We start from the raw sequence: 14,382 nt of genomic DNA on the forward strand, positions 1-14,382 counted from the left end.
TATTTCACTTGACTAGGAAAGAAACAGTGGGGAGCAGAAGGAAGTTCTCCCAAGATTTATCAAACATAGATACTGATTGAGAGCTAGACGAGGATCCAGCAAAGGAGACTGAGGAATGAATGGTCAGATAGGTAAGAGGAAAACTAGGCTGTCCTTGGATAAGAGAAGTTGCAGTTTTGTTTTGTTTTATTTTAATCAGTTGTAAAAAATTTTGTTTGGTTTTGTTACCATTGTGAAAAAACAAAAATGTTTGTTCTCTTCCTGTTGTCTCCTGTCTTTTACTGGGAATGTATTCTTACTCTGATAATAAATCCTTGCCTAATGATAAGTGGTTATTCTATAGCAATTTAGGAAAGAAAAGTAGAGTATTCAAAGGAGAGGGAGGAGCTTAGCCGAGGGAGAAAAAGGAGAGTGTTTGAAATGCAAGTGGCAGAGGATCTATTATCATTGTCCAGATCACACATTCCCTCTAATCATATGGTGTCCCCAAGGCTTTGCCCTGGGCCCTCCTCAACTCTTCTCCCCCTATACTAACTCACTTGGAGATCTTATCATGGATTTATTTATCATCTTCAGGCTGATACTCCCAATATTCATCTCTAAGTTATCCCATCCTAATCTCTCTGCTCACCTTCAATCTTGCATCTCCAACTGCCTGGGAGACATCTCAAATTGGATATCTAGTACAATTAAATTCATCATGTCCAAAATAGAACTCATTAACTTCCCCCAGATCCTCCTATTACCTTTCCTGTTAGTAGAGAGAACTCACAACCTAGGAGTCTTTTTCAGCTCCTCAGTGTCTCCTGCATATCCAGGCTATTAGACCTGTAGCTTTAATCCTCACAACATCTCTCAAATACATTATAAATACTATATACCTTGATACAGTTCAACATCACCTCATGCCTGGACAGTTGCAGTGGCCTGCTGGTGGGTCTGCCTGTCTAGAGTCTTCCCCTGCTCCAACCCAATTCTCTCTTCAGCCACAAAATGATTTTCCCAAAGGGCAGATCTAACCATGTCACTCCCTTACTCAGTAAACTCAAGTGTCACACTATCTCATCTAGAATCAAATACAAAATTCTTTTATTTGGCATTCAAAATCCTTCATAACCAATCTTCCCCCTACTACCACCACCTTTCCACTTTTCTTATATCTTACTCTCCCCACCATGAATTCTTCCATCTAATGATACTGTTTTCCTGGTTATTTCAACATCCAGACACTCCATCTCAGCTCCAGGTCTTTTCTCTGGCTATCTCCCAAGACTGGAATGTTCTCCCTCCTCAACCCTGCCTTCTACTTTCTGTAGCTTCCTTTAAGTTCCAACTGAAATCCTATTTTTTACAGGAATTTTTTCCAACCCTTCCTAATTCTAGTGCCTTTTCTTTGTTAATTATTTTCTATTTATCTTGTATATAGCTTGCTTTGTACATATTTGCATGTTATCTCTCCCACTAGATTATAAAGTCCTTGAGGGCAGTTACTATCTTCAAGGTTTTTGGCACTGTGCCTGCTATATGTAAGTCAGTTTAATATATTTTTATTGAATGGCTGGTTGATGTTTGTTACAGTAGTAGATGAAATCATCCTTTCATAGGGGTTGGAGGGACTTTCCAGTATTAAGCCATTAAAGGATTGGAGAGATTTCTACATTATTGGTCCATCAAACTATAGTGAAATGATTGTAGTTTCTAGTTTTCCATGGGGTTTAGGAGGAACCTCCTCTCAGATTTGTATTTGTTGAATAATTCACCCACAAAACAGAAGCAGATAGCCAAAAGAATTAAAAGCCATAATCCAACAATATGTTGTTTACAAGACACACATTTGAAACTAAAAGAGTTGAAATAAAGGGCTAGAGCAGAATCTAGTATGCGTCAGCTGAAGTAAAAAAGGTAGGGTTACCATTATCAGACAAAGCAAAAGCAAAAATAGACCCAATTTAAAAAGATAATCAGGGAAAATATATTTTGCTAAAGGTAGCATAGATAATAAAGTAATACCAATTTTTTTACAGTAAGTTTCTCTAATAAAGACCTCATTTCAACAAATATATGGTGAGCCTAAAAAGAGTCAAATCTAAAAATAAGTCATTCCCCATTTGATAAGTGGTCAAAAAGATATAAACAGTTTTCAGATAAAGAAATCAAAGCTATGTGAAAAAATGCTCTAATCACCATTTGATTAGAGAAATGAAAACCTTCAAAACTCTGAGGTACCATATTACATCCATCAGTTTAGCTGACATAACAGAAAAAGAAAATGATAAATATTGGAAGGGATGCAGGAACATTGGGAAACTGATACACTATTGTTAGAATTGTGATTGATCCAACCAACCATTCTGTTGGCCCCTTTGGCAGCTGGATTTTGATGCCATGGCTATTACTGCATGACCTATGTGACTTCCCTGCTCCAGGGGTTTAACTACTAAGGATAATTTGACTCCTTCCTGGTATGTGGTAATTGTCTATGGGATACAGCAGGGGAAAAAAGCAGAGTTTAGACCTTGGATGGCTTACTTTGATATGATCCAGAAGAAATATGTGAGCATTCAGTTAAAATATCTTTTCACTGCAATGAAGACTTGAGATTCCTGACTGAGAAGCCTCCTAGTAGGATAGTAAAGCAAGTTTCCTCCTGGGGAAATCCTTTAAATCTGTGAAAATTGAAACATGACCTACTTATAGTTAGAGTCAATCAAACCTACAGGTTTGGGATTTATTAATATCTGTACTATCTGAACTCACAAGGCTATAAATATATGGGATACTAGAGACTGGTTATTCTAAGGTTAGCTGGATATTCACATTAGGTCGGGCCTGCTCACAAGGGGAACTGTGTTTTGATTTTGATCCGTAGTGATGATGGTCTGGGCTCTCTTAGCTAGTGAGATTGGCTGTGGCTGAATTCTTAGGGAAATCATGAGCCAGCACCCAAAAGTTCTGGAGAAATCTAGCACCCATTGCTTTCCTTGGCAAGATTTACCTATGCATACAGTAGGCAATGAGACAACAAGCATGTTTTTTTTTAAACTTTACCTTCTGGGGGCAGCTGGTTAGCTCAGTGGATTGAGAGCCAGGCCTACAGATGGGAGTCCTGGGTTCAAATCTGGCCTCAGACACTTCCCAGCTGTATGACCCTGGGCAAATCTCTTAACCCTCATTGCCTAGCCCTTACCACTCTTTTGCCTTAGAATCAATACTAAATGTTAGTTCCAGGGCAGAAGAGCATTAAGGGCTAGAAAATTGGGGTTAAGTAACTTGCCCCAGGGTCACACAGCTAGGCAGTATCAGAGGTGAGATTTGGACATCTCTAGGTCTGTCTGACTGTCCACTAAACTACCAAGCTGCCCCTCAACAAACATTTTTTAGGACTTACCATGTGCCAGACTCTGTGCTAACTTCTGGGAATACAAAGAAAGCCCACCCTGCCCTACCACCACCAAAAAGAAAGATCCCTGCATTCAAGGAACTTATATTTGATGGACATATAATATAGAGAGAATGAAAATGATAGTAATATCTGGGAGAAGGGGGAAAGGGGTAATGGGAAAGTCCTGTTCCAGAAAGTGGGATATTTATGTTGAGTCTTGAATGAAGCCAGGAAGGTCCATGATTAAAGGTGAGGAAGGAGTCAAACCTGTCACTCCACATTAACTATCAGTTGTAATAGGTTTTTTTAAAGGGTTTGATAAACTGTGCATAAGAGTTTCAAAGGCATATTGTTTATTTCTCTTGAACTTTCTTTTCTACCCATGGTCATTTTCCTTTATTGTCATCCTTTCTAATCAAATGAGTCTAGGTAGAACCTTAAAGTTTTCATTTGAATTTATTAGCAATGTGGAACATCTTTTTCATGTGACTTTTGACTACTTGAATCTCTAACTCTTAAGTGTACAATCTATACATATCCCTTCATCATTTATCAACTGGGGAATGGTTTTTATTCCTATATATTTGAATGAATTTTAAGTGTATCTTAGATATCAGACCTTCATCAGAGTAACTTCCTACAAATTTTTTTCCAACTAGCTATTTCCCTTCTAAATTTAATTGTATAGGTTTTATTTCTATAGCTTGGTGAAACAATGGATAGAGCACTGTACATGGAGTCAAGAACTGAGTTCAAATATGATCTCAGACATTTACTAGCTTTTGAGTAAATCACATAACCTCTATCTGCCTCAGTTTCCTCAACTATAAAATAGAGATAACACCAACCCTACCAGTGTGGTTATAAGGATAAAAATGAGATCGTATTTGTCAAATATTTTACAAACCTTAAATTGCTATATAAATTCTAGTTATTATTATGCCAAAATTTCCATTTTATGCAATAAAAATGATCCATTTTATCCACTATGATTTTATCATTTGTTTATAATTTTTTCCTCTCCTGTGAAATAAATCTTCAACTTTGGATTTCAAGTTTATTTAGGATATGACTTTATATCCAGGTCATGTATCTATTTAGAGTTTATTATGGTATATGTTGTAAGATTATGATTTAACTAATGTCTGCCAAAATGCTTTCCAAAATTCAGCACTTTTTGTAGAATAGTGAGTCTTCAGCAATCATAGGATACCTTTGGGTTAACTGAACACTCACTACTTTCTACGTAAGAAATCTTTCTCAGATAACTGCCTGATTTGCTAAAGAATCTAGCATAAGAGGTAAAAATAAATGGAGAGGGTTTCTTGGTAATAGAAGATGAAAGAGGGCCAATTCTCTTTTCTCCTTGGCCTGACACAAATTTCAGAAATATCAGACCTGTAGGTTCGTTCCCTCTCCCTCTCTCTTTTCCTCCATTTCTCTCCCTTTTCCTTTCCCTCTCCCTCCAAAAAATATCAGGAAGATAGCCTTAACAATGAGCCTACCAAGCTCTAATGAATTGTCACCTTGACCCATTATCTGCACTTAGAAACAGATCTTCCTCTAGTATCAGAGATACTGTGGGTTTTAGGAAATAGTTGTGTAGACGGGAGAACATCTGACTTCTAAAATATAATAAGAGAAATCAGCAAAGTTGAAAATTGGCACAGTAGAAGGAACTAATATAGTCCAGATTTCTCCCCAAAGTGCTCCAACATGATTTTCATAAATTCCATGTCTAGACTTTTTCTTTTTTCTTTGCTTTAAGAGGTCCAAATCTCTTTGAACCGAACAAAAGGCAGAATTAAAATAGAAACAATCCACAGGTTACCTCCTGAAAAAAATCTCTGATACAGATACTTAGGGGAACAAGTAGGTGACTCACTGGATTGATGGGAGGTCCTGGATTCAAATCTGGTTCAGACACTTCCCCGCTGTGTGATTCTGGGTAAGTCATTTACTCCAGTTGCCTAGCCCTTGCCACTTTTCTGCCTAGGAACCAATATTTACAATTGATTCTAAGAAGGTAAGAGTTTTTTGGGTTTTTTTTTTTAAGCCTATATTGTAGAAACTCTAAAGTGCCCCTTTCAGACCTAAACATATGTAATTTCAAAAATGAACAAGAAAAAAGTAAAGGATACAAACTGAATTATAAAAAGGCTAGATATGATTGATTACTGGTGATTATTAAATGAGAATAAAAGAGTATACATATTTATCATTTATGCATAACAGATTCATAAAAAACTGACTACTTATTAAAACAACCTTATAAACAAATGTAGAAAAGCAGAAATATTAGACATATTTTACAAACCACAAGGCAACAAAAATAACATATAGGAAAAGATCACTAAAAAAAGTTAAAAATTAAAGGCAAGGACTAATAAAGAGTTTAGTGGGGCAAATAGTAAATCAATGAAACACTAAATCATTTCATTAAATATATTAACAACATAAAGCAGGCAGCATATCAACGTAGATTTTTAGGGAAAATTCGTATCTTCAAACACTTTCATCAAGAAAAAGGAGGAATAACAGATCAATGAATTAGAAATAAAGAGAAAACAAAATAGGATCAAAAAATTAAAAAGAATGATTTATATGTCAATATGACCAGTAACTTAAATGAAATAGATGCATAATTACAAAAATATGAAATACTCAGATTAATAAAACAAGAAATAGAGTCTAAATAACCAAATCTCAGAAAAAGAAATTGAACAACCCATAAATGAACTCTCAAAGAAAAATTCCTATCAAATTTTTCTATACAAAAAGATGATCCTGGGGGTAGCTAGATGGTTCAGTAGACTGAGAGCTAGGCTTAGAGATGGGAGGTTCTAGGTTCAAATCTGGCCTCAGACATTTCTTAGCTGTGTGACCTTGGGCAAGTCACTTAACCCCTATTGCCTAGCCCTTGCTGCTATTCTGCTTTAGAACCAATACAGACAGATTCTAAGTCAGAAGGTAAAGGTTTAAAAAAAAAAAAAAAAAGATGGTCTTCAGACATAAACTAGGGAGCAATGAAAGAAAACCATAGAACACTATCTCTAATGAACAAATATAAACAAAGGATCTATAACAAGCTTCTATCCAGCTTGGAATCAAACAAATACAAGATTGCTTCAATATTAGGAAAACTATATACAAAACAATCCATACTGTTTTTTTAAAAAAAAGAACCATTAAAAAACATAGAAATTAATGGATCTTTCCATAATATGATTACTAGCTTTCCAAAAGCAAGAACCAGCATTATGTGTAAAAGTACAAAACTAGAAACCTTTCTAATACAAAAAGGCAAACTTCTCCATTATCACCACTACTGGGTAGTAGTTCTAGACATGCTTGATACATCAGTAACACAAGAAATTGAAGGAGTAAATACAGTTTTAAATGTTTTATTTAGAGAACCCTTTTCACAGATAACATGATGACTTATCTAAAGAACACTAGAAACAACTAAAAAAAATGAAATTTTCTTTGCAGAGAAGCTGAAGTCAAGGATCCAGACAGTCACATTTCAAGCTGTTGCTGCCGCTACTAACTAGACAAGATGATGCTGAGCACCAAAGGAGAAGAAGGCTTTGTGGTGAAGGTCCGGGGCTTGCCATGGTCATGCTCAGCCAGTGACATCCAGCAATTCTTCTCAGAATGCAAAATTCAAAATGGAGCAGCAGGCATTCATTTCATCTATACCAGAGAGGGCAGACCGAGTGGAGAGGCATTCGTTGAACTCGAATCTGAAGATGAAGTCACATTGGCATTGAAAAAAGATAGAGAAACTATGGGACACAGATATGTGGAAGTATTCAAGTCAAACAACATTGAGATGGACTGGGTGTTGAAGCATACTGCTCCGAATAGTCTCGACACTGCCAGTGATGGCTTCGTGCGCCTTAGAGGTCTCCCATTCAGGTGTAACAAGGAAGAAATTGTTCAGTTTTTTTCAGGGCTGGAAATCATGCCAAACGGGATAACGTTGCCAGTAGACTTCCAAGGGAGGAACAGCGGTGAAGCCTTCGTGCAGTTCGCTTCACAGGAAATAGCTGAAAAGGCTCTAAAGAAACACAAGGAAAGAATAGGGCACCGATACATTGAGATCTTCAAGAGCAGCCAGGCCGAAGCTCAGACCCACTATGATCCTCCTCGAAAGCTGATGGCTAAGCAGCGTCCAGGTCCTTATGACAGGCCCCAGGCTGGCAGAGGCTACAACACTCTTGGGAGAGGAGTCGGGTTTGCAGGGATGAGATGTGGTGCCTATGAAGCTGGCTACAGAGGCTATGACGACTACAACTGGTATAATGACGACTATTGCTTTGGAAGATACCTGAATTACTATTTGGCCATGTCCGGCCACAGCTATGGAGACAGCTGGTCTACCTTCCACCAGAGCCCTGCAGGCCATTACGTGCACATGAGAGGATTACCTTACAAAGCTACTGAAAATGATATCTGTGATTTTTTCTCACCACTCAAACCAGTCGGAGCATACATTGAAATTGGATCTGATGGCAGAGTGACCGGAGAAGCCGATGTTGAATTTGCTACTCATGAAGATGCTGTGGCAGCTATGTCTAAAGACAAAGCAAACATGCAGCACAGATACATAGAGCTCTTCTTGAATTCCACAACAGAAGCAGACAGCAGTGCTTACGATCCCCAGATGAGAGGAGGCATGAGTTTGCTAAACCAGTCTACTTACGGCAACCCGTCTAGCCAGGAGCTGAATGAGGGCTACGGAGCAGTCTCTGAAGGTCATATCAGCATGAACAAATATGACCAAGTGTTACAGGAAAACTTCAGCAATTTTTCAACCACCCATTGCACGGAGAACCAAGGAGAGGTGAATAACAGCTACAACAATTGGGGGAGCTTTGCATATATGGGAGAGAATAGAATGGGAGAAATAGCTGGCATATCCAATATGGGAAGTGAATGTGGGATGTATCCTGATTATTGACACTTTGTCAACTTTTTATTAAAGAAAAACAATTTAAAATGATGTTTTATAATACAAGCTTTTGATTTATGCTTACTGTTAATGAAATAAAGATTGTTTTTTAAAACTCCAGGTTTGATATTTTTTTAACACAACAAAATATTCGTGATGTAATATGCAATCTAGTAAGGATTATGACTAAACATAATTTTTAGTGTTCATTTTTTAAAAATTTGAGTCCTTAATTCTCTTCTCCCTTCCCTTTCCCTTAAGAAGTCAAATAATTTGCTATAGATTATAACTGTGTAGTCACATAAAATATTTCTATACTACTTCAGAAAATAGATAATTAAAAGAAAAGTGTCATGAAGGGTCAGACATGATTCAAATGACTTAAGAACAACAAAAGAAAACAGACTCCGCCCAAAAAAATGAAATTTAAAAAACATGCTTTGTAATGCATTTAGACTCCTCCTTTGGAGGTGAATAGCAATTTTCATCCTACAATATTGCTCTTGTATACATATGTGTCCCCCTGGTCCTGCTCACTTCACTTCCCATCAGTTCATATACATCTTCCCTGGTTTCTCTAAAAATCTTCTTCATTTCCCTATTAGCACAACAGCATTCCATCCACAAACATATACCATAGCTTGTTTATCCATTTCCCCAGTTACTGGGCAGGTCCTCTCAGTTTCTGATTCTTTGCTACCACAGGATTCCAACTGCTTGGGCTAGCTCACTATTCAGTACCTGGTAGGAACAGGAGGCAATCTCAGACTTTGTCAGTGTGGATTGAACTGAGGAACATCTATAGCCACTTCCCAGCGACAGAAGTAAACTCCAGGGGCTGGAACCTGTTAATAAATTTTTGAGATGCTTCAAGAAGGTTGATGGTGTGTTTCCCTCAGACACTAACCAATAAAATTGTATTTTTAAAGAAAAAAAACTATCCTAATACATAGCACTTTTTAATATTTTCCTGCATGCCAGACAGCATTTTTAAATATGGACAATTGTGCAAATCTCTGCTAATTCTGCTTCCTTGAATGCTAGGATAAGATGAAGAATGGAGGAAAGATATATCTAGAAGGGAAGAAGATGTTAAGTTGTAACGTTTCATGAACCCAATTTGGGTGTGCTGGTAAAAACTGACTGGCAATTATAGACACACATTTAATTTAGAGTACAATCTCAAAAAGGAGAAAGAATACTATTCAAGGCCTCAGACATTTATTAGCTATACGACCTTGGACAAGTCATTTCACCTATCTCTACCTCAGTTCCCTCAATTGTAACGAATAATGGTCATCTCCAGCCCCTAACTCCTAGGATGGTTGTATCAAATGACATATGTAAAGCACTTAACAGTGCCAGGTACATAGAAGTTGATTAGTAAATACTTGTATCTTTCCTTCTTTTCATTCCTTTTCTTCCCCTAAGATGCCAGAGGATAAAATCTCTAGCTTATTTTCATAGCCATGTGAAAAATGATATCAGCCATTTTTGCAGGGGCATAATGAAAAGAAAACTCTTCCTTTGAGGGAAGAATGAGTTGAAAGAAAGCCAAATCTCCAACTTTTTTTTTTAATTTTACTTTTGTTGTCATGCAAAACACTCATACATAACCAAAATCCCAAAATAAAATTATAAATACACTAATATGAAAGACAAGTTCTTTCTCTGGAAGTGGATAGCATTCCCCATCAAAAATCTTTCAGGATTGTCCCAGATTATTGCATTACTGAGAGTAACCAAGTTTTCCACAGATACATATATATATATGTGTATATATATATAATTTTTTTTTTATTTAAAACCCTTACCTTCTGTCTTGGGATCAATACTGTGTATTGGTACCAAGGATGAAGAGTGGGGGTAAAATGTCTGAGGCCACATTTGAACCCAGGACCTGTCCCTGGGCCTGGCTCTCAATCCACTGAGCCACCTTGCTGCCCCTCATCATATATTATTGCTGTTACTGTGTACCATGTTCTCCTGTTTCTACTTATTTCACTCTGCATCAATTCATGCAGATCTTTCCAGCTTTTTCTGAAATCATCCTGCTTATCATTTCTTATAGCATAATAGTATTCCATCACCAACATTCACCACAATTTGTTCAGCTATTCCCCGATGGATGGACATCCCCTCAATTTCTCATTTTTTGCCACCACAAAAAGAACTGCTATAAATATTTTCGTATAAACAAGTCCTTTCCCCATTTTTATTCTCTCTTTGGGATAAAGACCCAGTAGTGTAAACCTATATCTTTCACCACATTCCTCTGAGAATGGATCCTTTGGCTTCACCAGAATGACAGAGGGGTTCATGCAAAAAAATGGTCAAGAATCCTTTCTGTATTAATGGGGGATACAATCCTCTGCTTGACCATGCCTCTTTCTACTGGAATACAGGCATCCGACCCATTATTCCTAGTCCTAACCTTGGTCAGAGGTGAAAGCTCTGACTGAGACAGGGGGTTCAGTCCTGTGGTTCTCCCACTCTGGAGAAGACCTCCTGCTGCCTGCTGAGGATCCTCCTCATCCCATCCGCTGTCCAGAGATCTAAGAAGGAAAGAACGACCTCGAAGCCACACGAGAAGATCTGAGCCCATTTGTCACTTCAGGTTTGTATGTGGTAGAAAAAGAGTTGCTGTGTTATTGGGAGGAGCCAAGTCTCTGTGAGAATAAGGATAAAATGAGGGAATAGAAAAAAGGGTTTAAAATGAAAGCTAGTTTGTGCACAGTGGAAGGAATGGAACACTGGTAGGTCTTGGGTTGAAATGGGAGTTCATAAGAGAGCAATCCCTGATCAGTGGGGCAATAGAGAGTATGGTTTAATCAAAAGCAGCCATGGTGTCAGGATCAGTGGAAGGAAGAGCGTGCCATGGTGAAAGAAGGGTTATCTTTGGGCAGTGATGGAGGAAGATTATCCTATACCGTAGTCCCTGGGGCCTCAGCCTCTGGGGCATCTTCCAAGGGCGTTAAGCATCAGAAAGAGAAGTGGGGAATGGTACCTAGGAGACCACCAGATCCTAGAATTCTTACATGATAGGAGTCCTGTGTCTTCATTCGATAGTGTGGCAAGGTATGCAATATATGGGAACTGAGGTGAAACTGGTCCTGGAGGATCTTGGAGGAGGGTTTGGAGTGAGCTTAAAAAGCTAGCTTGTGAAGGAAGTGAGGGCTCTTGACCATCTTGGGGACTTGTCCAAGTAGCTCTTTCACAGTCTTCCCCAAGCTTATTTATGTAAGCCATCTGTGGCAAGAGTAGAGGCTGGGAATCTGGAGACTCAGTCTCTTGGCCTCTGATCCTTTCCTGAACTCAAGCCCCATCCTTGGTTGGTCTTAATTTGTCTGGCCCGAGCATGTTAGCTGGGCCCTTGGGAATCTAGATCCTGATGAAGCAGAAATAACTCAGCAGGAGACATTGGGAAACTGGGCTGGTATAATTTTCTTCTTTCTAGATTTCTTTCTCTTTATTGATAAATACTTATAATTTAGTATTAAGTCTCCAAGATTATTTTTATTCGTAACAATGGGAAGATTAAAAAAGGACTAGGACAAGGTGATAGCTATGGAGTTGTAGAAATTTTCTGGGAGAAAAGGCCAACAATTATGCTGGCTGAGAAGACTAGCCTTCTTCCTTCTCCTGCAGGCCCAAGAGAGACAAAAGAAAGTCCCTTGAAATAGAGAGCTTCCTGCAAAGCAAAGTTTAAGTGAGTTTCATCACTGTTAAGTAGGATGGTTCAAATGAAATCTTGTGTAAAAGACTTTTAGCAAGCCCAAATGTGCCACATAAATGCTTTTATTGTAGTTGGGACCTTGTTTTAGAGAGATGGGGACGGTGAGCCACCACTGAATTCATCCATGAAATGCTCGTGCTAACTTGGGGAAAAACACAGAACTACTAAAATACTCAGAAAACCCAAGTCTGTAATCAGGAAAGATTCAGCCTTCAACTGTGTTTCTGAGAGGATAACCACGCTAGATTATCCTCCAAAGAACAACAAAATTCGGGGAACTTCTATACCTTTTGGGGAACTAAGGACAGGGAAGTATGATGGATTGACATGGCCATAGCTACAAGGAAATGGGTAGCCCAGGCAGGATTTTCCAGGAGAGACTGATGCTTTTACAATGGATACAAAGAGAAACTAAAGGGGTACTTAACGTTTGATTTGGATCTACTAGTTCCACAACTAGGGCCACTAAGTCCTTAAGGTCTATTACTTAGTCTGAAGTGACTGGAGAATTCTCAAGGGAACTGAGGCAAACTCAGGGTCTCCAGATTTCAAGTTCACAGTCGTGGCTCTTATTAAAAGGTATATATCACCCAATCCAGTCACATTCATTCTTTCTAGTGTCTATGGTGCTGTTGACCTGAAAAATACAGAACTAGCAATGTCCTTATAATAACGGTCTTTAATTGAGGGAAACATAATTTGGGAAACCACACTGAACTGGGACTTCCACTGAACTTCAGAAAATAGATAATTAAATATTCTTTTGAAAAGTAGGGAGAGGGGCTAGCTAGGTGGATCAGTGGAGGGAGAACCAGGCCTAGAGATTCAAATCTTGCCTCTGACACTTTCTGGCTGTGTGACCCTGGTGTCAAGGTGGAATTTAGAAGCCCCCAAGCTTCCATGACTCCCAGTTTAGTTAGCTTGAAAGTGAAAGCCTCAGGTTTGTCTGGCCACCACCGTTGCTCCCAGAGGAAAAGTCCAACTTCTGGAGTCTCAGACTAACAATAGACCTTAAAGTAGTTTAAGTGGGGATGGCCAATCCCATCAGGTGTTAAGTATCTCTTTTGTCCCAATGGTTTCTCCCCTTAAACCAAAGTCCTTTACTGAGGTAGCCCAGCCCTAGGCTGGATCCTTCCCTTTTGTGTCCATTGTAGAGCATAAGCCCCTCGCTGTTATTCCTATCTGGGACTCCTCATTTTCCTTTGTTACCATTGTAAAGCCAATCAACTATATTCTCCCAACCTCTGTCCCCAGGTTCCCCTAGAAAGATATTTGAGCTTCCCACTTAGGCTCCTCAGAATTATCAGTCTAGCTCTGTTGGCTCTCCCAGGGGTCAGAGACCAGAGCAAAGAGTTTCTAGGCTTTTCCTGGGTATGTAGCACAGCTCTGTGTGGAGGCCTTGAGGAATGCACTAAATCCCTTTCCTTAATTAAAGAGTGGGTTTTCTGACTATTTAATAGTTCTGTGTTTTTTCCTAGTCAACACTGGGCATATCATTTAACTCTCACTGCCCAGCCCTTACCACTCTTCTGTCTTGGCCCCGTTACTTAGTACTGCTTGTAAGATAGAAAGTAAGGATTTAACAAAATAAAATGAAGTAAAAGAAAAAGGGGAAAGGTCCAACAGCCAGGTCTCTTGAGTTCACAAAAGCATAGGAAAGATACCATGGCCTGGGTCTAAGATACAATGTCTGGGAGTGGCTTAGATGCAGTAACCAGAGGCTGGGATGCTTGGGAGGGGGTTCCCTTTACTAAGCAGTCCTCTAGATATTTTTATGGGTATTTTCTGGGAACTAGGCAAGAACTATTTCTAGCCAATTCAGTTGTTAGCTATATTTTTTTTACTTCTTTGCATTCATACAGTGAGAGAACCAGTAATAGATAAATTCTCTTGGACATCCTGGAATACGTCTCTTCTCTAGGAGATTTTCTTCTTTGGTTCCAAGTTATTTTTAGAGATTCTTACCTGTTCTTGATAAAGTCTTTTGTAAAACAGATCTCAATAAACATTAGTACAGCTTTTCAAACATTACTCCTATAACTAGTTGAGATGGTAAAAACAATCTAGAATCTTGTGGTTCTGATCTTATTGACAATACAACATATCAGTTAAAATTCAGAGCTTTTAGGTTTTTTATATGTCCATTAGAGTCATTTACACTGAACACTCAGAATTATCTAACCTGTTGTTTTCTCAAAACTTTCCATTTCAATTCCTTTAGGAGAATCAGATGCTATTAGGGGTCAAATCCTATGTATAAAAACATAATCAATAACACTTTTTGCAAATACATTTTTTTCCACTCTC

The 14,382-nt window shown here is 38.5% G+C and overlaps 1 protein-coding gene across 1 annotated transcript in view; it reads left to right on the top strand.

Annotated features, from left to right (window-relative positions):
* Positions 1 to 8,457, top strand: part of LOC123240479 (heterogeneous nuclear ribonucleoprotein H-like) — a 50,797-nt gene extending 42,340 nt beyond the window's left edge. The window contains exon 3 of the mRNA XM_044668079.1: positions 6,875 to 8,457. Within this exon, the coding sequence (XP_044524014.1) occupies positions 6,942 to 8,348 (1,407 nt within the window). The 5' untranslated portion in view covers positions 6,875 to 6,941 and the 3' untranslated portion in view covers positions 8,349 to 8,457. The remainder of the gene's footprint in view (positions 1 to 6,874) is intronic.
* Positions 8,458 to 14,382: the final 5,925 nt, after the last annotated feature.

This window comes from Gracilinanus agilis, chromosome 3, assembly GCF_016433145.1.
Source record: "Gracilinanus agilis isolate LMUSP501 chromosome 3, AgileGrace, whole genome shotgun sequence".
Taxonomy (NCBI): Eukaryota; Metazoa; Chordata; class Mammalia; order Didelphimorphia; family Didelphidae; genus Gracilinanus; species Gracilinanus agilis.